At 41.0% G+C, this 25,115-nt stretch overlaps 1 protein-coding gene across 5 annotated transcripts in view; it reads left to right on the forward strand.

Annotated features, from left to right (window-relative positions):
- Nucleotides 1-25,115, forward strand: part of EPS15L1 (epidermal growth factor receptor pathway substrate 15 like 1) — an 85,053-nt gene that overhangs the window by 23,499 nt on the left and 36,439 nt on the right. For 4 of the 5 annotated variants that reach the window (XR_007771382.1, XR_007771381.1, XM_050934004.1 and 1 more), the window contains exons 12-20: nucleotides 2,475-2,537; nucleotides 4,668-4,753; nucleotides 5,531-5,603; nucleotides 6,246-6,407; nucleotides 20,955-21,152; nucleotides 21,543-21,707; nucleotides 23,860-23,986; nucleotides 24,354-24,404; nucleotides 24,882-25,018. Coding sequence is in view for 3 of the 5 variants with exons in the window: in XM_050934004.1 (XP_050789961.1) it covers nucleotides 2,475-2,537; nucleotides 4,668-4,753; nucleotides 5,531-5,603; nucleotides 6,246-6,407; nucleotides 20,955-21,152; nucleotides 21,543-21,707; nucleotides 23,860-23,986; nucleotides 24,354-24,404; nucleotides 24,882-25,018 (1,062 nt within the window). In the remaining 2 variants the exon portion in view is untranslated. The remainder of the gene's footprint in view (nucleotides 1-2,474; nucleotides 2,538-4,667; nucleotides 4,754-5,530; nucleotides 5,604-6,245; nucleotides 6,408-20,954; nucleotides 21,153-21,542; nucleotides 21,708-23,859; nucleotides 23,987-24,353; nucleotides 24,405-24,881; nucleotides 25,019-25,115) is intronic. The other variant, XM_050934005.1, reaches the window with a different exon arrangement.

A 25,115-nucleotide genomic window follows, 5' to 3' on the forward strand; every position in this document is an offset into this window, starting at 1 on the left:
TGAAACCCCCAACCTAGAGGACGTCCATCTGACATCACTGCCTGCCCATCCCACATGCCTGGCCAGGCTCCTAAGGCTGCTTCAGAGTGAATCCCAGGGACAGGAACTACTAGTGTGTACTACTGGGGATGGGCCACCATGGAGTAGCCCCCCATGCACACCCTTGACTGCCCCAATACGCGTTTACACACACACACACACACACACAGAGTTCCGCCGTCCTCCCCCCCTACACACTACTCACTTTAAAAATAAAAATGTATAAGCTTGCCCAAGGCCAAAAATAGTGCTTCATGGAGGTGGTAACTTGTTCCGTTTAAAAAAAAAAAAAAGAAAGAAAAAAAAAAAAGTAGAGTCAACATTGCTTCTGAGAGTCCTATAGAAAATGAGAAATGAGAGAGAGACCCCAAAAGAGATTCTTCTCCTACTTCTCTGGATCTTTCTTGGTGTATGAGGAGAGGTCAGCATCACAGATGCTATAGGAGGACATGGTGTCAGGAAGATATGACTGACACACATCTCTAGGAAGTCATAAATGAATGACTGGTCATCAAATAAACAGATAGTAGCTCTCTTTTTTGCATTATAGTACAGCTAAACAGAAGAGCTCTGAAATAGGGTATATTTTTCTGTCTGCATGCTCATCTTACATCATAATAGTAACCCTGCATTCTCCAGCACTAATGTTACCTCTGTTCCCCTAAAAACCAACCCAGGATCGCACTTGTATTAGTTTTATTACAATGCCGCTCTTAGGTCAGATAGAAAAGACATGGAGCTTATTCATACACGCACACGTTCACTGCATTCATACCCTCATGCACCCACACACTTACACAGGCGGAGAGTTACTGGAGACAGCATGGAGGCCTAGAAGCTGAAGCATGGTAGGTCTGGCGTGTCCGCCTGCGGTTACGAATCCAGGCTGCTGAGCAGGTCAAGAAGCAGCAGCTGCTTATGTGCATGGCTGCTTCCTTTTTCTGCAACTGGGTGGCTCCTGTCATGTACACTGAGTTTTCCTTCTGTGTCCGTCACTGAGAAGCATTCCCAGACCAGTTTCTTTCATGCATACCAGTTTCTTCTTTTCTTTACAGCACTTCTTGATTGCCTTCTCAGAGCAGATTATATTAGACACTTCTGGCTCCGGGCTTCTTTCTCCTTGCAGTTCCTCTCTGCCCAGTCCCACATACACTCAATTGTTCACACTCCCTTATCTTCCCCACACACTCCCTTGTTCACTCTCTCTGATTGCGAGATGGGATATTACACAGCTTGGAAGTTCATGCAAGTGGTAACTTGAAAAGGTTGCAGAGCTTGCAAAGGTTACAAAACTTAAAAGGCTATGCTAACAATAACTGAAGTTACAAAGTCTGCAAAAAGGTTGCAGAACTTAATAATACAAGTTATAGATCTTATAATTGCATTTGAGCGGAGGCTTTACATAACATAGTTAAGATTTCTTCTTTAAATATTTATTTATTATAAAATCTTTCCCTTTTTTAACTGGTTTGAATGAAATAGACTTTCTAATGAGTTGACCTGAAATGTAGGAAGTGGGCATGCTGAGCGTTGAGAGAGAGAGAGAGGGAAAAAAACAGCAAATTTAGAAAGGAGGAGTGAATACTGAATTTGAAGGTCTTGTAGAGCTAATAATCTAAAAGTGTATTATAGCTCTGAATAAAGTCTGAGATTAAGAATTTTGCACAGATGCCACAAAGGAAGAAGTCCTACAAGATTAACAGAAAACTCATAGAAACAGCTGGGATGAAGAAACCAGAAAAATGTTAAGTCTTGTCTTAAGAAATTAGAAGATCACTAAAGAAAATAAGGGAAATTGAGAAGTTGACATTAGAAGCGATATGAAATAGATGGACCTGGCAAGACAATGAAAATAACATAGGAATTGCCAAAGCAGATCAGATCAAGGATTGAGTTAGTCTGGTGTCCTATCTCTGACAGTGGCAGTACTAAATGCTTCCCTTGAAAGTATAAAATCTTCGTAATGGGGGAAATGACTTCCTAATTCCTGGCAATTAATGGTTTATTCCCTGAAGCATGAGGGTAACCCTTATATCTTTTAAATATTAGTGTAATTAGCTGTATTAATAATACTCTACATTAGTCACATAAATGTCTAATTCTTTTCTAAATCCTATGCTTTTTACCTCAATAACTTGTAGCAGTGAATTCTACAGGTGGTCAAAGCATTGTGTGTTTCCGGGATTGTAGGGGGAGAATTTCCTTTTATCTGTTTCAACTGTATTTCACCCTTCATCTATGGGCCTCCTTGACACTCACATTGCCCTCATCCAATGCATACAATGCACTTGTCATATAACTTATAATTTTGTCTGTAAATGAAATAGTCTTGATCTTTTCATTCTCTCCTCAAATGGAAATCTTTCCAGGCCTGTGACCATTTTTGTTGCCATTCTCTGAAGCTCTTCTATTTCTCCTATATCCTTTCTCCGTAGACTCTGTCAGGTTACTTGACCCCTGTAGGAACTGAGATCTCTGCGCTAACAGAAATGCGTCGTGTGAGTAATTGGAACACCCCAAAGAATGCAAATTTGTTTGTATAGTCCAGTTGTAACTTTGAGTTCTTTATTTCTGTCTCTTTCCCCATCTCTTAGCACTAGTGTCTTATGACACCTAACAGTGTGGTGATGTCATTACAATGTGACCCTGCCACTTCTGGCTGTTTAGCCGGTGGTATGAGCTCTTTCAACAATCTGAGATCCATTAATTTTTCAAGCACTTGTTTTGACAGGTGGCTCAGTGTTGGCGTATTAAATTACTAGGTCCGTAACTTACATTAAATTGCTGCCAATAAATATACCCTGGTGCAAGATCCTTAAACTTCCCACTCATTCTTTAATTCATTGCTTCATATTTTTGATTTGCTATGTTTATAGTTAAATGTAGCATGAAAAAAATGGCAACTTATGTGAGTGTAGTTTATGATCTTTTTGTTCATGTTGATTAGTGGGCTGTATTTATCTAAGACCATGTCTACACTGCCACTTACAGCGCTGAAACTTTCTTCACTTGAGGGTGTGAAAAAACACACCCCTGAGCAATGCAAGTTTCAGTGCAGTGAAGTGGCAGTGTAGATAGTACTCCAGTGCTGGAAGCTATTCCCCTCGCAAAGGTGGTTTTATTACATCGCTGGGAGAGCTCTCTCCCAGCACTGGAACCATAACTACACAGCCACATTAAAGCGCTATCGCGCTGTGTAGACATACCCTAAGAGACTAACATGGCGGCTCACATTTTTAATTGTATTTGCAAGGAAGTTGGAAAGCATATTCTGTTTCTGATGATTCACAGTGAACAGTACAAGTGTCCATGCATGTTTGTACTTATAAAATATGAGTAGTGTTAGAGAACAGGGAGCTGTTGTCTAGTAACTCTAAGAATTAGTATCTAGATTTTCCTTATGCTTACCTGACCCCAACTAAACATACATGCCAAAGGATCCCTCATCTTCCCAAAGTAGGGTCTTAAGATGTTAAATCATGTATGTTGGGAACTCAGGTCCCCTATTCATTCATTCTGAGTTGTTAGTTTCTGCTAAAAAATATCACATATTTTGTACTTAAAAAGAAAAAAAGCCTATTTTTCTTATCACAATAGTAAGAAGCCTTTTGCAGTGTATTGTTTAAAAATATAGTTAAATACTGTAGATGTCCTGATTGTCAGACAATGAAAGCTGAGAGGATTCTGTTTACAGTTCTCTCTCAAATACTGTCACTTTTCAGGGGACTAGAAATGCTGATTTTAATTACACGTAAGGCCAGATCTTGAGGTCCTTCCTCATTGATCATTTAATGAGCATTTCCCTGCTTAAGAAGTAAGAGAGAACCTTTGAATCTGGCCCCTTAACTTCCAGTATACTCTCTGTTTGGGGATGAATGCCTGTCACTATAGCTTCTACAGGTTTCAGAGTGGTAGCTGTGTTAGTCTGTATCAGCAAAAACAAAAGTCTGTAAGTGAGGACTAGATCCTTGATGATGCGCTGGAGAGGTTTTAGTTGGGGCTCTAGGTGACGGCTAGTGGCATCTCCACCACATCATCAAGGATCTACAACCTATCCTGAAGTCAGGGCCGTCCAGAGGGGGGGGGCAAGTGGGGCAATTTGCCCCAGGCCGCACAGGGGCCCTCACAAGAATATAGTATTCTATAGTATTGCAACTTTTTTTTATGGAAGGGGCCCCCAAAATTGCTTTGCCCCAGGCCCCTTAAATCCTCTGAGCAGCCCTGCCTGAAGCACGATCCCTCACTCTCACAGATCTTCGGGAACAGGCCAGTCCTCACAGACAGCCCCCCAACCTGAAGCAAATACTCACCAGCAACTACACACCACACAACAAAAACACCAACCTAGGAACCAAACCCTGCAACAAACCCCGGTGCCTACCCTGTCCACATATCTATTCAAGGGACACCATCATAGACCTAACCACATCAGCCACACCATCAGGGGCTCATTCACCTGTACATCTACCAATGTGATATATGCCATCGTGTGCCAGCAATGCCCCTCTGCCGTGTACATTGGCCAAGTGTAAAGTGAAGGGTGGACCTGTATCTTCAATCTTTGCCCAGAATGCATTCTTGTTCTTCATTTGGCTTTCTTTATAATGGAATATTTTGATATCTTACAGGATAGTTCAAGTTCTGTTGGATCAGGAGAATTTACAGGGGTGAAAGAAATTGATGATATTAGTCAAGAGATTGCACATCTGCAGAGGTAAATATAGTGTACTGTTAAAGTTGAGTATTCTGAGCCTAGGAAATGGAGGCTTTTCCTCACTACTGGTGGCTCTTAACAAATTGCATAAGAGTATCTAACTGCTGTACCCTCCAAAAAAAGAGGAAACCTTTCTTAGTCTAGTTCATTAGGGAGCAGTGCATTTATTGGTTCCATAGATTCTTGATTTTAAAAAAAAAGTGTGTGTGTATATATGGTACAATCAAAAATAGGATCCCATCACCTTTAATATAGTTGAACCCAATTGTTCACTGTATTTTTTTATTTATAGCCAGAGTAGTTCATTCTGAAATGTCACTCTGAGGTAATTAAAGTAAATTTTGCACAAATTAAAACCTTCCTTTTCATTTAAATGGAACAGTTGAATCCCTAATTAGCAGAACAGTTTCAGTATTATTTCCCTTTGATTACTGGTGATCATTACTTCCATTGGTCCTATATTGTCTCTTGAATGCTACAGTTCAGGAGCCTTATCTGGCTGTCTTTGAAGTTAATAATAACTCCCACTGATTACTGAGAGCAGGAACAGTGCCTAGAAGGTTACTTGGAGCCTAGTGCATGAAGTGAGAAGACTGTGGGGCAGATCAGTCTTTAAATATGAAAAATCGTATTTCTTAATTACTTCTTGAAAGTATGACACAGATGTAGGATTGTTTTTTCATTTGTGCATTGTTTACAAAAGAACATTTAATTAATTTTTTTGTAAAATATTGTCTTATTTTAATTGTATCAGTCATGTGAATGTTTTCCCTACAGAGAGAAGTATTCACTAGAGCAGGACATTAGAGAAAAGGAGGAATCAATTAGACAGAAAACCAATGAAGTTCAGGTAAAAACTCTGGACTATTATTAATGACATTTCTTTAAAATTCTACAGGAAGCACCATCCATATTTTGAACAGTTTTTTGTTTTGTTTTGTTTTCCACACTACTTCCTTTATTAATTCATCTGGGTATGTTTATTCTGGCACTGGGGGAATAACTTATAACGATGATTTAATTTTTCTGTGCACTGTAGGAAATATTTTTTTTTATGCTGGTTAGTGTAAAATGCAAATAGTATAGAATATAATAGAAAATGTTTCTCTTTGTTAATGCTTCATTAATACTGTTTAAACAACTTTGTGAAGGTATCCATCTAAATTCTGAAATTCATGTTCTAAAAATAATTTATAATAGGCTTGGAATAGCTTGAAATCCTTGTCTTCTGAGACTCTTCTCCCATCGTATGGACATTGATTTGTTATAGTAGATTACCCATGAGTGCTGAAGTGCTGGCAGGTTTTGTTTTGTTTTTTGTTTTAATCTGTTTACAAAAAGCACTGAAACCTTTGAATGGGGAAAATTCTATAGGCAACACAGGCAGGTTGAATTTGAGGTTTACCTACCTCCAATATGTCTCCTTAAGCTTACCCGCTTGTCACAAGACATCGGTTAAGTGTAGTCAATAACGTTGTGGAACTTTTTTCAGGAACTGCAAAATGATTTAGACAGAGAAATAAGTAACTTGCAAGAGCTGGAAGCTCAGAAACAAGATGCTCAAGACCGTCTAGATGAAATGGACCAGCAGAAAGCCAAACTGAAAGATATGCTCAATGATGTGAGGCAGAAATGCCAGGAAGAAACACAGATGGTGAGTGTGTATTAATTCTGGAGGTGATCATGCATATTGCATCTTTTATTGGGGGGAAAAGTCAGTTTATCCATATGGTAAATAACTCTTGTTTTGCTGGCTAATTTTGCTCTTACTAGCCTATACCATACACACAGGTGCATAAAAGGGCTTTATTAACTTGAATAGGTTTTCTAACAGTCATGAATATTTATTGAGCACCTCACAGTATGTGAAAAGCATGATCCCTCTCCACAGGAGCTACCGTCATTGGGCAGTGGTATAGGTAGTGGCAATGTTTATGAAAGATTATCCTACCAGTGTTTCAGGAGAGAAATATATTTTGAGGAGGGATACAGTAAAGAGAAATTACTCTTTTAGTGCACGAAAGACATGTGTGGGGTTGGAGTTCCAGCATGAGGGAGCAGCATGGAGGAAGGTACAAAAAGTTAAGAGGAGAGAGGAAGATGGTTCAAAGGGAGGGATTAGGAGAAAGGGTAGGGTGGAGCAAAGGGAGGGGGAGTTGAAGGAAATGAGAGACGCTAATTGAGTTCTTTGCATCAGTCTTCACTGCAGAGGATGTAAGGGAGACTGCCACACCCGAACCATTCATTTTAGGCAACCAATCTGAGGAACGGTCCCAGATTGAGGTGTCAGTAGAGGTGGCTTTGATTAAATTAAATTGATAAATTAAACAGGAATAAGTTGCCAGGCCCAGATAGTATTCACTAAAGAGTTCTAAAGGAACTCAAACATGAAATTGCAGAACTACTAACTGTGGTATGTAACCTATTGCTTAAATCAGCTTCAGGACCAGAGTTAATGTACTGTCTGTTTTTTAAAAAGTCTTCAGAGGCAGTCCTGGCAATTACAGGCTGGTACACCTAACTTCAGTACCAAGCAAATTGTTTGTAACTATAGTAAAAATCAGTATTCTCAGACAAGTAGATGAATGGAATATGTTGGGGAAGAGTCATACCTCATCAATCTATTAGAATTCTCAGAGGGCGTCTGTCATGCTGTCTTAAGTGGCTCACCACTGCGAGTGCCGAGCTCAGGTCAGACTGTCAGAAAACAGGGTAGACACCTCAAACTGGTGGTATATTCTATTATAAGATTTCACGAAGCCAGTAACAAATGTGAACTCCTGATCACTATATTAGCCTTACCATGGAGTCACAAACAGTCCTCTTAGGCTTTCCTGCCAGTCTTGCCACCCAGACAAACTGGACTTTGTGATGAAAGGTTATTAAAACTAAAAATCACCTCACATTAGGTTACTCCTAATCCAAAAGAATTGGTCACTTACCTGGACCTGACCAGAAACAACGCCGAAGCCAATTTCTCTAGTAAACTAACTAAAGGTTTATTAGCTAAGAAAAAAGGGTGAGAGAGTTATTGAGAGGTTAAGGAGGTAAAGTAATTAACAGGTGAGTCCAAGTTTGTAAGTCCAAAATGTTAACAGAGTTATAGTAATCTGCTAGATTTCCAAAAGTTCCTCAGGCATACCAAGTTTAATTCTAGGGATCTCTGTCCACTTGTTCAGTATTCCACCCCATTTTAATCCAAAGCAATTCAGAGATACCTGATTATTCCCTGAATCCATTCTTATGGCAGTTTTCCCCAGAAAGCAATCTGGTAAGTGTCTCCACCATAGCATAGGCTTTTTCTTTGTTGACTAAATGCAGACTGATTTCACATTGTTGAACATAATGTTCGATGCTTGAAGTTAGCATGCTTCTTCATTTAGAGTTCCAAGGTGGATTGCCCATCAAACAGGATTGGCAATTACAAAGATATGAACAGTACATTTAGTTACAACAATCCAAACAATCTTTCAGTAGTTTTCATGCAGTTTTCACATCAAGTAAATTCTCACTAACATACACTTTTTGATCTAGGGTTAATTAAATACGAGGTATGCTTAATGTAATGTGATAGTAAACTACAGGTAACAGGTATGTGAAGACGACAACATTAGCATTTTTTTGATACTCACACACAAGTGAATTGGCCTCTGATTTTGATTTGAGCTGATCTGTCAGCGTTACACTGTGAACAAGCATATGGATAAGGGTGATCCAGTGGATATAGTAGTGTGCTTGGATTTTCAGAAAGCCTTTGACAAGGTCCCTCACTGCAGGCTCTTAAGCAAAGTAAGCAATCCTGGAATCAGAAGGAAGGCCCTCTCATGATCACTAACTGGTTAAAAGATAGAAAGGGAACAAAGGGAGGGACTGGGACCGGTGCTGTTCAACATATTCATAAATGATCTGGGAAAAGGGGGTAAACAATGAAATGGAAAGTTTGCAGATGATACAAAATTACTCAAGATAGTTATGCCCAAAGATCATTGCAGGGAATGACAAAGAGCTCTCACTAAACTGGGTGACTGGGCAAGAAAATGGCAGAGGAAATTCAACTTTGATAAATACAAAGAAATGCACATTGGAAAACATAATCCCAACTATACATTCCAAATGATAGGTTCTAAATTAGCTGTTACCACTCAAGAAAGAGATCTTGGACTCATTGTGGATAGTTCCCTGAAAACATCCACTCAATGTCCAGCAACAGACTAAAGAGCTAACAGAATGTTAGGAACCATCACACGGGATAGATAATAAGGCAGAAAATATCATAATGCCACATAATAAATCCATGATATGCCCACACCTTGAAAACTGGGTGCAATTCTGGTCATCTCTTCTCAAAAATATATATTAGAAATGGAAAAAGTACAGAGAAGGGAAATAAAAATGATTAGGGGTATGGAGAGGCTTCCAGCTTTTTAATCTCTCCTCATATGGGAATGTTCAGCTTGGAAAAGAGATGACTGAAAGGAGGATATGAAAGAAGTCTGAAGGGTGAGTGGCTGAGACAAGGTGCTGGGGGAAAACACACATGGGAAAAAATAACCCCAATTATACATACAATATGATGGGGGCTAACTTAGCTACAACTAATCAAGAAAGATCTTGGAGTCGTCATGGATAGTTCTCTGAAGATGTCCATGCAGTATGCAGCGGCAGTCAAAAAAGCCATCAGAATGTTAGGAATCATTCAAAAAGGGATAGAGAATAAGACCTGGTCTATACTATGAGTTTGTCGAATTTAGCAGCATTAAATTGAATTAACCCTGCACCCGTCCACACAACGAAGCCATTTTTGTCAACATAAAGGGCTCTTAAAATTGATTTCTGTACTCCTCCCCGACAAGGGGAGTAGCGTTGAAATCGACATTGCCATTTCGAATTAGGGTTAGTGTGGCCACAATTCAACGCTATTGGCCTCTGGGAGCTATCCCACAGTGCACCATTGTGACCGCTCTGGACAGCAATCTGAACTCGGATGCACTGGCCATGTAGACAGGAAAAGCCCTGTGAACTTTTGAATTTTATTTCCTGTTTGCCCAGCGTGGAGCGCTGATCAGCACAGGTGACCATGCAGAGCTCATCGGCATAGGTAACCATGCAGTCCCAGAATCAAAAAAGAGCTCCAGCATGGACCGTACGGGAGATACTGAATCTGATCTCTGTATGGGGAGATGAATCTGCTCTATCAGAACTTCATTCCAAAAGACAAAATGCCAAAACATTTGAAAAACTCTCCAATGCCATGATGGACTGAGGCCACAACAGGGACTCAACACAGTGCTACATGAAACTTAAGGAGCTGCGACAAGCATACCAGAAAGCCAAAGAATCAAATGGATACTCGTGGAGGGAGGGGCAACTGACGACTGTAGCTATCCCACAGTTCCCGCTCTCTCTCTGAAAAACATTTGAATTCTGGGTTGAGCTCCCAGTGCCTGAAGGGTCAAAAACATTGTCGCGGGTGGTTCAGGGTATATGTTGTAAGCGCCCTCCCCCTATGAAAGCAAAGGGAAAAAAATCGTTTCTCGCCTTTTTTCACTGTCACCGTATGTCTACTGGATGCTCCTGGCAGATGCGGTGCTGCAGTGCTACACAGCAGCATCCTCTTGCCTTGCCTTGCAGATGGCAGACGGTGCAGTATGACTGCTATCTGTCATCGTCGTCCTGTGGGTGCTCCTGGCCGGCCTTGGTGAGGTTGGTCGGGGGCACCTGGACAAAAATGGGAATGACTCCAGGTCATTCTCTTCTTTAAATTTTGTGTAATGGAGATTCAGTCCTGCCTGGAATACCATGCCATCTGGAGGCTTCTGCCTCAGGCTGCTCTCCCAGTCAGCAGCACCGCGCGGTCGCACCTACCTCAGCCTACCCTTTGCTACCAGGGCTCACAATCAGATACTTAGACCTCTACATTTTGCTGCAAATAAAAAAATTAAGCTGCTGTTTAGAACTGTCCCCCAACATACATGTCCTGGGACATTTTATATTTTACCAGTGTCAACCAAAGGCCCACGTACAAATGGAGATTCAGTCCTGCCTTTGCTTCTATCCTAGTGCTTATCACAGATTCCCATTTTCAGCTATAAGCTGAGCAAGTGCAGAATGATGGTACACTCTACTTTGCTGTAAGCCAACCGTCCTCCCCTCCCCCCTTTGATCTCTGCTTGCAGAGGCAATAAAGTCAGTGTTGTTTCAAATTCATGCATTAGTTATTACTTCATTACACAAATAGGGGGATAACTGCAACGGTAGCCCGGGAGTGGTGGGGGAGGAGGGAAGCAACGGGTGGGGTTGTTTTAGGGGCACCCATAGAATGGCATGCAGCTCCTCATTTCTACGGGATGTCTGGGGCTCTGACCCGGACTGGCCATTTGCCTCTCTGGTTCTTTAATAGGCTTGCTTGATATTCTAGGCAGGACTGACTCTCCATTAGACAAAACCTAAAGAAGAGAATGACCTGGGGAGTCATTCCCATTTTTGTCTAGGCGCCCTCGTCCGACCTCACCGAGGCCAGCCAGGAGCACCCACGACAGCAGCAGACAATACAGTATGACTGGTAACCGTCTTTGCTAACGTGCAAAGCAGCAGACGGTACAGTATGGCTGGTAACCGTTTTTGCTGACTTGCAAAGGCAAGGGGATGCTGCTGTGTAGCGCTGTAGTACCGCTCTGTTAGCAGCATCCGGTAGATATGTGGTGACAGTGAAAAAAGGCTGAATGGGCTCCATGGTTGCTGTGCTATGGCGTCTGCCCGGCAATCCAGGGAAAAGGGCGCGAAATGATTGTCTGCCGTTGCTTTCACGGAGGGAGGATTGACTGACAACATTTACCCATAACCACCCGCAACAAATTTTTGGCCCCCATCAGGCATTGGGATCTTAACCCAAAATTCCAATGGGCAGGGGAGACTGTGGGAACTATGGGATAGCTACCCACAGTGCAACGCTCCAGAAGTCGATGCTAGCCTCGGTACATGGACGGACACTGCCAAATTAATGTGCTTAGTGTGGCCACATGCACTTGACTTTATACAATCGGTTGCCAAAAATCGAAATCTGTAAATTCGGAGTAATCCCATAGCGTAGACATACCCTAAGACAGAGAATATCTTATTGCCCTTATATAAATCCATTGTACGCCCACATCTTGAGTACTGTGTACAGATGTGGTCTTGCCATCTCAAAAAAGATATACGGGCGTTAGAAAAGATTCAGAGAAGGGTAACTAAAATGATTAGGGGGTTGGAAAGGGTCCCATATGAGGAGAGATTAAAGAGGCTGAGACTTTTCAGCTTGGAAAAGAGAAGACTAAGTGGTGATATGATAGAGGTATATAAAATCATGAGTGGCATGGAGAAAGTGAATAAGGGAAAAGTTATTTACTTGTTCCCATAATAAAAGAACTAGGGGCCACCAAATGAAATTAATGGGCAGCAGGTTTAAAACAAATAAAAGGAAGTTCTTCTTCACACAGCACACAGGCAACCTGTGGAACTCCTTGCCTGAGGAGGTTGTGAAGACTAGGACTATAACAGGGTTTAAAAGAGAACTAGATAAATTAATGGAAGTTAAGTCCATTAATGGCTATTAGCCAGGATAGGTAAGGAGTAGGGTCCCTAGTCTCTGTCAGAGGGTGGAGATGGATGACAGGCGAGAGATCACTTGATCATTATCTGTTAGGTTCGCTCCCTCTGGAACACCTGGCATTGGTCACTGTCAGTAGACAGGATACTGGGCTGGATGGACCTTTGGTCTGACCCAGTGTGGCCGTTCTTATGGTTTTATGAGCCAAAGAGGAGGAGAAGACAAGGCAGTGACCAAGATGTAGACAAATGAAGACTATCAGACAAGTTGAGAAGATCAGTTTTTGCCATGTTGAGCTTGAGACGTGGTAGTCCATCTGCAAGAGGAGATGTTAGAAAGGAACAGGTGATGGGTATAAATTGTGATAGAGAAGTGGACTGGGATATCATCAACACAGAGATGACATCGGTCTGTGGAAGTGGATAATCCAGCGGTGACCACCTTGTTCTGTGCACTATAGGAATTGCTTTAAAAATTAGTTTTCTCTCTTCTTAAAACAGGCTGTCTGTTCCATTGAGGCAGTGTCATCATATGCCTATTCAATATATTTTTGGCTGAAAATGTTGCATTGATTATTTTTTTTTAAATATCTAAATAGAGTGTCTGGCTATCTGAGGAGTCCAGCATACTCTATCTCCATATTCTGGGAGAAGACTCATAGACTTTAGGGTCAGAAGGGACCAATGTGATCATCTAGTCTGACCTCCTGCACAAAGCAGGCCACAGAACCTCACCCATCCACTTCTATAACAAACCCCTAACCTATGTCTGAGTTATTGAAGTCTTCAGATTGTGGTTTGAAGACCTCAAGCTGCAGAGAATCCACCAGCAAGTGACCCATGCCCAACGCTGCAGAGGAAGGCGAAAAACGTCCAGGGCCTCTGCCTATCTGCCCTGGAGGAAAATTCCTTCCCGACCCCAAATATGGCCATCAGCTAAACCCTGAGCATGTGGGCAAGACTCAAAAGCCATCACTCAGGAAAGAATTCTCTGCAGTAACTCACATCCCATCCCATCCCATCCCACATACCATCACCGACCACTGGGCATACTTATCTGCTGGCAATCAAAGATCAATTGCCAAAATTAAGCTATCCCATCATTCCAGTTTATACCCATTCGTTCTTGTGTCTACATTGGTACTAAGCTTAAATAATTCCTCTCCCTCCCTAATATTAATCCCTCTGATATATTTATAAAGAACAAGCATATCCCCCCTGTCATAACTCTCCGGGTTTTCCATTTTGTATGTACCGTGTTATGTCCTTAGGAACACCATCCGAGAACTGCTCCATTTGTATGAGGAGGTGCAGTTCGTCCATGGATTTAACATTGGTCCCTGATATCCAGGCCTCATAATTCTTTCCAACGTAGTAGGCATGTCGGGGAAATGACACATCTGGTTTCCACTTTCGGGTTCTGAAACGCCAATGGGCATGATCCGGGGTTATCCCCATTCTGAATCTGGCCTTGGTTTGAAACAGTTTATAATCGTTCATTCTGTCCTTTGGCATTTCAGCCGCCACCTCTGCTAAGGGTCCACTGAGCTGTGACCTCAGCTCTACCATGTACTGGTCTTCAGGGATGCTGTATCCAAGACAGGCTCTTTTAAAATTTTCTAAGAAGGCCTCAGTGTCATCACCTGCCTTGTAGGTGGGAAATTTCCTGTGATTTGGAACAATCATTGGCGTAGGGTTGTTAGGATTGGCTGTGTTCTGTTGCTTAGCCTTTTCTAATTCCAGGGCCTGCCGGTAGGTCTCCCTCTGGAGTTCCAGCTGTCTTTGGTGGTCTGCATCTTTGTCTTCTTGTTCTCTTTTGTAGGCTGCCTCTCTGTCGTCTTGTTCTCTTTTGTAGGCTGCCTCTCTTTCTCTTTTTCTCAGCTCCATCTTTTGTAGTTTTTTTTTCCATATCTCGCCTGTGGTCTGCCTCTTTGATTTGTTTCTCTGCATGCAGTTTTGCCTTGGAAGTCATGGTTCCTGTTTTCTTGTGTTGGGGTGCCCTCCGGTGTTTATTGTCTGAACTGCTGGCTCTGTTGTCTCCTGGGGTTTGCCTAGCAACAGTGCCTTTTTTTTTTTCTAGCTAATCTTTTAAATGTAAAGTAAACCAGAAAAACCACTTTATTTGCATGTGTGTTGTGCTGGGTACTTAACTCTCAATCGGAGTGCTATAGTTTAACAAAAGACCCTTAATAGTTCCTTACTTAATATGCAAGCCAAACTGCAACCAGAGAACAGAAAAAAAAATTCTCTCTGGCTCTGTTTAAAATCACCCTTTCTCTCTGCATAAAAGCCCTAGTAGAGAAAAAGAAAATAATATTCCTACTGGCTTCTGGATCTTACTACCATGTCATAACTCTCCTACTCAGATCTGAACCTTAGAGTTCAGAACATGAGAAGCTAGCATGAAACCTCCAAACTTAATTACCAGCTTGGATCTGATATCGCTGCCACCAGCCAGAAAAATTCCAGTGTCTGGCTCACTCTGGTCTCCCCAAAACCTACCCTGGGGAACTCCCAAGACTCAGATGCCCTGAGTCTCACCACAAAGGGAAATAACCTATTTCCCTTCCCCCTCTTTACCTCCTCCCAGATTTCCCCGCCCTGGGGACCCTAGGATACTCCCTGCTTCAAGTCCTTGAAACACAAGTACCGAGAGATCTAATCTCTCTCCCCCCCTCACCCAGAGGGTATGCAAAGTCTAACACAAAGAGATTTTCCCCGTCCCTTCGTTTCTTAGCCTTAACCAGTGAAAAACACTCAAACAGGTCTTAAAAAGAAAGAAAAAGGACATAAAATGGTCTCTGTATCAAGGTGACAATATACAGGGTCAATTGCTTAAAAAAAAAATGAATAAACAGCCTTATCCAAAAAGAATACAATTTAACACATTCCAGCAACTACACACATGTAAATACAAAAAAAACCCAATATAAACCTATTGTCTTACTATCCTTGTACTTACAACTTGGAAACAGAAGATTAGAAAGCCTGGAGAGAAAAAGATCACTCTCAGAGCCGAGAGGGTCACCGAACCAAGACAAAGAACAAAGAACTCAAACCCAAAACTTCCCTCCACCCAGATTTGGAAAAGTCTTGTTTCCTGATTGGTCTTCTGGTCAGGTGTTTGGTTCCCTTTGTTAACCTTTTACAGGTAAAAGAACATTAACCCTTAACTATCTGTTTATTACACCCCCTCAGCCTTCTTTTGGCTAGATTAAACAAGCCAAGCTGTTTGAGTCTCCTTTCATATGACAAGCTTTCCATTCCTCAGATCATCCTAGTAGCCCGTCTCTGAAACTGTTCTAGTTTGAATTCATCCTTCTTAAACATGGGAGACCAGAACTGCACACAGTATTCCAGGTGAGGTCTCACCAGCGCCTTATATAACGGTACTAACACCTCCTTATCTTTGCTGGAAATACCTCGCCTGATGCATCCTAAAACCGCATTAGCTTTTTTAACGGCCATATCCCATTGGTGGCTCATAGTCATCCTGTGATCAACCAATACTCCAAGGTCCTTCTCTTCCTCTGTTGCTTCCAACTGATGTGTCCCCAGTGTATATCTAAAATTCTTATTATTAATCCCTAAGTGCATGACCTTGCACTTTTCACTATTAAATTTCATCCTATTACTGTTACTCCAGTTTACAAGGTCATCCAGATCTTCCTGTATGATATCCCGGTCATCCTCCGTGTTAGCAATACCCCCCAGCTTTGTGTCATCCGCAAACTTTATTAGCACATTCCCGCTTTTTGTGCCAAGATCAGTAATAAAAAGGTTAAATAAGATAGGTCCTAAAACCGATCCTTGAGGAACTCCACTAGTAACCTCCTTCCAGCCTGACAGTTCACCCTTCAGTACGACCCGTTGTAGTCTTCCCTTTAACCAGTTCCTTATCCACCTTTCAATTTTCATATTGATCCCCATCTTTTCCAATTTGACTAATAATTCCCCATGTGGAACTGTGTCAAATGCCTTACTGAAATCGAGGTAAATTAGGTCTACTGCATTTCCTTTGTCTAAATAATCTGTTACCTTCTCAAAGAAGGAGATCAGGTTGGTTTGGCACGATCTACCTTTAGTAAAACCATGTTGTAATTTGTCACAATTACCATTGACTTCAGTGTCCTTAGCTACTTTCTCCTTCAAAATTTTTTCCAAGACCTTACATACTACAGATGTCAAACTGACAGGCCTATAGTTACTCGGATCACTTTTTTTCCCTTTCTTAAAGATAGGAACTAAGTTAGCAATTCTCCAGTCATACGGTACAACCCCTGAGACCCTTCCAAAAGAATATTAAATCTCATTAATGTCTAAAGTTTTAGGGTCCTTTAGGTAAACATGTGAACATGCTGATCTTTTAATGATACAGTGTTTAAAAACAAAACCCTAAAGGATGTGCTGTTTCATGGTGCACACCTCCCTATCACTTTCCTATCAGTTTATGCGGTAGTCACCTGTGACCTTTATTTCCATTTTAATAGCTTATTTAACTCTTTGCCCAGTCATTTGTTCTTGGGTGCTGCTGTGAGGTGTTAGCGCGTTTACATCTATTTTGTTGTTCTTTTACTTGTGATTGATAAATAAATGGAGAAGAAAAGAAATACAGCAAGATAAATAATGCTCTGGTGCTCTTGTTCAGTTAGGTAACTTTGTTTTACTAGTCGCTTAAAATTGCAGGAAGTATTTATTTGACTCAGTAGTTTCAAACATCAGCATTTGTGTTTCAGTTCTATATTAGTGCTTAAAGCCACAGGCTTTTATGCACTGTTGAAAATACAGATAAGTGAACTCCTTTAATATCCTGACAAACAGGAAAAAGTTAATAAAAAGTGGGAAGTAGGATTAAGCAATAATATTCCTCTTGTCTTGTGGACTCTGTCAACATTTACAAGTTGCCCAACTAAATATTATTCATGTTAGAGGTGAAAATGCCATTTAGAGAAACTAGGCCCAAAGCTGGGAAGTTTGGTTTTGAGTATTTTTAACGTTTGAATACAGAAAATGTTTAAGGTGCATTCTTGTAATGATCAACATTTTAAGTTTGCTTGTTCATTTATAACATGATTTCAGTATAATCAACATGTTGTCTTTTTATAGAAACTCAGTATGACCGGTTGTGAGACTCTACACAACAGAGGAGCGCCCTGTAACCCCTATATTTATTCCTCATTTATATAATTGCGATATTGCACGTAAAAGACGCCATGTAAGATATTAGGGGAAAGGTTATGATCATGCTGTAAGTTGGGGAATTGGCTGGATATTAGTTCCCCAGAGACACTAGCAAGGAAAGTAACCAATGCCCGGTCAGATGTCAAACAGCCATTGTCCAGCAAGGGAGTTACAATTCAATGACTCACCTGCATAAGGCCAGGGGCATTGCTCAGCCTTGCCTGGGGACTCAGCAATGCCTACCAGACATGCCTAGACTTTTATTCTACAAGCACATGGACTAAGGGTATAAAACAGAATACAGTGGCCCCATGCTTGGCCTTTTCTCCTCCCCCCACCTATCCTGCAAGTAACAAGGACACTCAGAAGATTAAAGACTCCAACAGAGGAAACTGGCCCCAGGTTTCAAGGGTGAAACCTGTGTACTATGAACTGCAATATCCAGTGGGGTGAGAAATGGTTTAATCTAGATGTTGCTCAATCTAATAAGGTTGAGAGTTTAGACTGCATGCTTTTATTTTCTTTGGTAACTAACTCTGACTTATCACTTAAAACCTATCTTTTGTAATCAATAAACTTGTTTTACTGTTTATCTTTACCAGTGAGTTTGCCTGAAGTATTTGGTAAATCTTCTCAGATTTACGAAGGCTGGTATATATCCACTTTCTATTGATGAAGTGGGGAACCAATTAATAAACTTTCACTGCTCGTCTTGAGCAGTGCAAGACTGTATATCCCTGAGATACATGGCTGGGAGATTTGGCTGGTGCCTTATTCTGTGTGATTCATGAGTGGCTTTAGGAACATTCGTGCAATCTAGCTGGGTGTAGGACTCCACATGCAGTTGTGCTGAGTGATAACAGTGCCTGGAGGGGTTTGCTGCTTGTCACTAGCAAGGCATTGTGAGAAACAGCCCAGGCTGGAGAGTTAAGGGGGCACAGAGATCCCACATTCCCAGGATGCACCCTGAGGATCCCGTCACACCAGTCATATGCGTACATAAGAAACAGGAAATTGGTGTAACCCTTGTAAATTTGTTTCTGTTGAAAGTTGACCACTTTAATAAATGTATTCAATGTATTTTATTAAAAAAAAAAAAGTCTCAGGCAAAGGAGTGATGATCTCCTTCAGCTGAGGTTTGGAATCCACAGGAAAAGCACTAAAGGAACTTTTAAACCAGGTATCTAATGAGATTCTTATTTCTAATAGGTATAAATTATCAATTGCATTCCCTGTGTTTTATGTATATCAATAGCTTACATCAAGAATTCTAACTCCAGATGAGTTTTAACTTACTTTACTTCCTTGGATGAAGTAAGCTGGTTTTATCTTTCCTTAGCAGCTGGCAGATCAGATGTTGTAACTAACATTTAATATAAGAACATAAGAATGGGCATACTGGGTCAGACCAAAGGTTCATCTAGCCCAGTATCCTGTCTTCCAACAATGGCCAATGCCAGGTGCCCCAGAAGGAATGAACAGAACAAGTAATCATCAAGTGATCCATTCTTTGTCAGCCATTCCCAGCTTCAGGCAAACAGAGGCCAGCAACACCATCCCTGCCCATCCTGGCTAATAGCCATTGATAGACCTATCCTCCATTAATTTAACTAGTTCTTTTTTTAACCCTGTTATAGTATTGACCTTCACAACATCCTCTGGCAAATAGTTCCACAGGTTGACTGTGTGTTGTGTGAAAAAATATTTCCTTTTGTTTGTTTTAAACCTGCTGCCTATTAATTTCATTTGTTGGCCCCTAGCTCTTGTGTTATGAGAAGGAATAAATAAGACTTCCTCATTTTCTTTCTCCACACTGGGTCATGATTTTATAGACCTCTATCATATCCCCCCATTAGCTGTCTTTTTCTAAGCTGAAAAGTCCCAATCTTATTAATCTCTCCTGATATGGCAGCTGTTCCATACCCCTAATCATTTTTGTTGGCCTTTTCTGAACCTCTTCCAATTCCAATATTTTTTTTTTTTTTTTGAGATGGGGCGACCACTTCTGCACGCAGCATTCAAGATGTGGGCATACCATGGATTTATTTAGAGGCAATATATTTTCTGTCTTATTTATCCCTTTCTTAATTATTCCCAATATTCTGTTTGCACTTTTTACTTCCACTGCACAGTGAGTGGATGTTTTCAGAGAACTAGTCACAATGACTCCAAGATCTCTTTCTTGATTGGTAACAGCTAATTTAGACCATAGGCACTGATTCTGTGGGTGCTCCAGGGCTCAAGCACCCGAGGGGAAAAATTAGTGGGTGCTTTGCACCCACTGGCAGCCAAGCTCCCCTCACCCTCCGCCTCATCTCCTCTCCCCCCACCCCCCCCAAACCACAGGCACCAAGTTTTGTTGGCGCCGGTGGGTGCTCGTGCTCCCCCACCCCCAACTCCGGCCCCGTCCTGACTCCGCCCCCTCCCTGCCCTATTGGATCCCTCCCCAAATCCCCGGCCCTGCCCCTCATCCCTCTCTAACTCTGCCCCCCATCCCCACCCTGACTTTGCCTGCTCCCTGCCCCATTGGATCCCTCCACAAATCCCTTCCCTGGCCCTGCCTCTTCCCCCCCAGTGTGCCGCATTCCTCCTCCTCCCTCCCTCCCTCCCTCCCAGGCTTGCGCGAATCAGCTGTTTGGCAGCACAAGCACTGGGAGGGATAGGGGAGAAGCAGGGCACAGCGACATGCTCGCAGAGGAGGCGGAGGTGAGCTGGAGCGGGGGGCGGGGCCACGGGGAGCTGCCAGTGGTTGCTCAGCACCTACCAATTTTTCCCTATGGGTGCTCCAGCTCCAGAGCAGCCATGGAGTTGCCGCTTATGGCCCAAGCGCGCCATGTCCCCACTCTTCCGCCTACCTCCGAACATTTCCTGCCTGGCCGCCACCAAACAGCTGTTTGGCAGCGTTAGCACACAGGGGGGGGCGGGAGAAGGAGCGGGAACGTGCCACGCTCGGGGAGGAGGCGGGGAAGGTACAGGGCCGGGGCAGGGATTTGTGGAAGGAGTTGGAATATTGGCAGGAAGGGGGCAGAGTTGGAGGCGGGGACTTTGGGGAAGGGTTGGAGTGGGGGCCGGGAAGGGGCAGGGCCTAATGGAAGTGGTGGAGTGGAGGCAGGGCCAGGGGCAGAGGGGCTGTTGAGCACTCAGGGGAAAGAGGGGAAGTCTGCGCCTATGATTTAGACCCCGTCGTTTTATATGTATAGTTGGGATCCAATGTGCATTACTTTGCATTTATCAACATTTAATTTAATCTGCCATTTGTTGCCCAGTCGCCCAGTTTTGATAGATCCTTTTGTAGCTCTTCACAGTCTGCCTGGGACTTAACTATCTTGAGTATCTTGAATATAATGAAATATTAATTATCACAATTAATAATAATGTTACTTTAATTTCAATTTGCACTCTGAAGTTGGCACTGCATGGCAATTTTTTTCAGATTTCATCATTGAAAATGGAGATTCAGTCTCAGGAATCAGATTTAAAATCACAGGAAGATGATCTGAATAGAGCTAAAGCAGAGCTGAATCGTCTCCAGCAAGAAGAGACTCAGCTAGAACAAAGTATCCAAGCAGGAAAAGTGCAACTTGAAACAATAATTAAATCTTTAAAATCAACACAGGAAGAAATTAATCAGGTATTCTCTGTAGTCCTATACACATCTTTCTCCCTCTTTTAAAGCCCGGTAGTTCAGTAAGGGATGAACTGCACCTACAAAATAAATCCTGCAGAATTAAAATAGACTGCTATAAATGAATAGGGTTTTGTGACTGCAGACTAGTAGTTTGACTGACAGTTCATGTAAAAAAAATAGTCAGGACAACACTGTAACACTTTTTGACATTATTTTTAACCTCACATAGAATTACTCCCATATCTCTGGAGCCCTGGAGTAACCAAATTCCAGAGTGAATGCAATGTTCAGATTTGTCAGTGAGTACTAGTTTTCTCAAAGAACAGCAAGTTGCTTGCTCATATGAGTGTATGGCTAATCCTCCATAATACTGAAATGTTTTTCATTATTTAGGCAAGAAGTAAACTTTCTCAACTTCAAGAGAGTCACCAGGAAATCAGTAAAAGTATTGAACAAAATAATGACACTCTGAATGGGATTCATGGTGGTAGTATGACGAATTTAGCGGACATAAGTGAAGGAATTGCACAGAAAGAAAGAGGCAATTTTGGAGCTATGGTAAGGACTGAATTAAAGTAACAAGTGGATTTATGGTTCAATGCAGTGTAAAATACATTTTACAATCATTAGATTTGTAACTTGCGCCTAAACTCAAATTGTAAAAAGATTTTTATTTAGTTGACTGTGTGACTTTAAAAGGCACTGTAATCTCTGCAAGATGGCAGCCTCCATCCACAGGCTTAGAACATTTTAGTTCTCGTGACTATTAATTCTTATATCTTATCTATGCTAGAAATTGTTTGCTGGTATAGCTGTACTGTGAAACTCTCCTACTGGAGATGCAACTTATTCCAGCAAAAGAGGTCTTTTTGTTGGTATAGCTTATAGCAGTTCTTCAAACTAAATAAGCTATACTGTCCAAAGGAATTGTTGCCAGTATAACTGCATGAATGCAAGAGCTTTTCCTGGCATAGCTATTGGTTATGGTTATGATTCCCTTCCCCGCCCCCATACTCCTGTGTGACATAGTTATGCCGGTAAAAGTTTTAAATGTAGACCAGACTAATGTGTTGCCTGTGAGACTTTTGGGTTGAGCAAAATAGGAAAACATTTCTTTTAAATTCCAGTCCAGCTGTTCTCTTGGAGTCCTTCAGTCATGTACGGTTTCTGTTTTTCTGCAGGATGTGAGTTGTACATTTGCACACTTCAGCAATACAACCTAAACCACAAGAGTTTATCCAAAAAAATAATACATGGATGTCTTTGTCTTCCTCTAAAATATTCCCAGCATCACCGTTCTCTCATCAAGTATATTTATTTTAGCTGTGTATTTTGCCTCCGTATATTCCTTCAGGATCTTAAGAACTCTCTTAACTGATTTCCTTTAGGCAGCTATTACTAATAGTAATCCTTAGTAAATTACATAACCAGTGCTTACAATTTGTATATTCATTTCTCCAACTTTAAGTCATCATGTTGTGTCCATCCATATGCTGTTCGTGTGTCCTCTCCAAGGGAAGCCATCTTGCAAACCCTTCTGTAAATAAGATGCTTACTGTAGGGTTAGCCTGATTGTACCATGAGCTCCCATTCATAATTTGGAGGTCTATCTAAGGAAGAAGTCAAGTCAAAGAGATGTACTGATGTATTGGATCTTGTTTTAGCAAAGATCATTGTTCTACATTTGCTATTATACCTGACCACAATTTATCCCAGCATAAGACAAAGGTTGAAATTTTTTGCTCTTTTAAATACTTGTCATTTAAAATCTTCTGTAAAATTAAAAAGTTATGAACACTGTCTACAAAATACCCAGTTTGAAGGGAGTTTCAAGAAAATTTTATTTTTCCATATTTATTGGTTTTGTTTTTATTTTTTGTAGAAATCAGATTTTATTTTGCTATTTTAGAAGTCTTGATTATATAAAAGTGAAAGTAGAATAGCTTTTTAGATGGTGTTTCTGTTTTTAGGTATCCAAAGCACTTTGATCTTTTTCAAAATAAACATTTAAGTGAAATGTGATAGCATTCATAATATGCAAATACTTATAGAATATTGTATATAGTTTATTTAGTACACTGGCCTAATAAACTTTCAGAAAGTACTGTACCTTTCTGCCTTGCATTACTTTGTCTCTGCTCAAGCAAGAAATGGAAAACACTTGCGAAAGAAAGGGATTATCTCAGAATAGTGATGTTCTCACAGACTTGTTTTTTAATACTTTGCTGCTCATCTTTGTGCTTTAATGGTTATTGTCAAACTCAATTTCAAGTGGAAGTCTCTGGAATGTTGCTTTTATTGGTAAAGACTGAGAATCACTTATTGGAGTCTAGACAGCGATCAATAGCCAAAGATTTGTGGAAAGATATATTTATCTTGGAAATTAAGATGTTTTACATGGAACTGAGGCTTTTGCAAAATCTAGATGGGTGGAATTTTAGAAAGTTTGTGAAGGCATTTCAGAAATTAATACGCAAAAATCAGAAATAACACATTTTTGTGTGCTATATGCAGTTATTGATGTTCTGTGTCGCCTCAAGCAATGTATTTGACATTTTCTTCAGTTTAAAGGGCACGTCTGGTTTCAATAAGGAGCTTCTTGAATTTAAAATAACATTGAACAGGAATAAGATGCATCAGAATTCTTACTGGATGATTAATAATTTTAATATTGATAAAATCTTTGTAATATTCCTCTTCTTAATTCTAGGATGATCCCTTCAAGAATAAAGCTTTATTGTTTAGTAATAATACACAAGAATTGCATACAGACCCATTCCAGGCCGAAGATCCATTCAGATCTGATCCTTTTAAAGGAGCAGACCCTTTCAAAGGCGGTAAGTAACTGATGGCTAATATAAGAACCAGAAGACCATATTGTACTATAAATATATTTTTACAAACTGTGCTAATCTTATTAACTGAGTGTATGTCTACAGTGCCCTGCAGTTTGGACTAAGGGGTGTGAAGAGCAATGCTCACTGAAGTGCTGCACTGTAACTTCCCTGTGTGGATGCTCTGGGTACAAACTTAAAGGTCCAGAGTTTACTCTTTTAAGTTTGCTCCTGCAGCATCTACACAGGGGAGTTACAGTGCAACTCTTTGGTGTGCCTGCTGTTCATACCCCATTAGTGAAACTATAGGGCAGTGAAGACATTCTGTAAGTAGGTGACAAAATAAGATATTTTTCTTTTTTTTACCTAGATGATCCATTCCAGAATGATCCCTTTTCAGAACAACCACCTGTTTCAACAGGTAAAAGCTTTTCCTTTGAGACAGGTGGGATATAATTTGTAGCCAAATATAGATATGCCCAGTATAGAGCTGGCCTTCCAAGACTTCAGATTCCCAGTTTAAACTGGGGAGCCCAGAGAGAGAGAGAGTGTGTGTTTGGTTTTTAGTTTAAACAGGGGAGCCCAGAGTATGTGTGTTCGTGTGAGTGAGCTCAGGAAGAAATTTATTAAAGTATATACAATTTTATTAAATGTAGTTCATAACTGTAATATAAACTCCATAAAACATCAATTTAATTAGAATTTAAAATAATCATAATAGTTTATCCTTTTTTAGAGTAGAATATACCAATCATTTATTATTCGATAAATAAGTTTGAGATAAAGGCTTATTTGTTCTGACTCCTTGCTAATGCAGGATTGTTCCCTGTAGCACATTGACTAGTGTTTTACCTGTAAAGCAGTACATTTTGTTTACATCCCTTATCTCTTTTGCTAGACCCATTTGGAGGGGATCCATTTAAAGAAAGTGACCCATTTCATAGTTCTGTCTCTGAGGAATTTTTTAAGAAACAGGTGAAGAATGATCCATTTACCTCAGATCCATTCACAAAAAAACCCACGCTGCCCTCAAAGGTAGGTATTTTTAAATTTATGCATGTTGCACTATAATAAATTTTTCTACTGTTATGCAGGTACCTTGCCTAAAAGGCAAAACAGGAGAAAGGTGTCT

This window comes from Gopherus flavomarginatus, chromosome 24 (assembly GCF_025201925.1).
Source record: "Gopherus flavomarginatus isolate rGopFla2 chromosome 24, rGopFla2.mat.asm, whole genome shotgun sequence".
NCBI classification, from domain to species: Eukaryota; Metazoa; Chordata; order Testudines; family Testudinidae; genus Gopherus; species Gopherus flavomarginatus.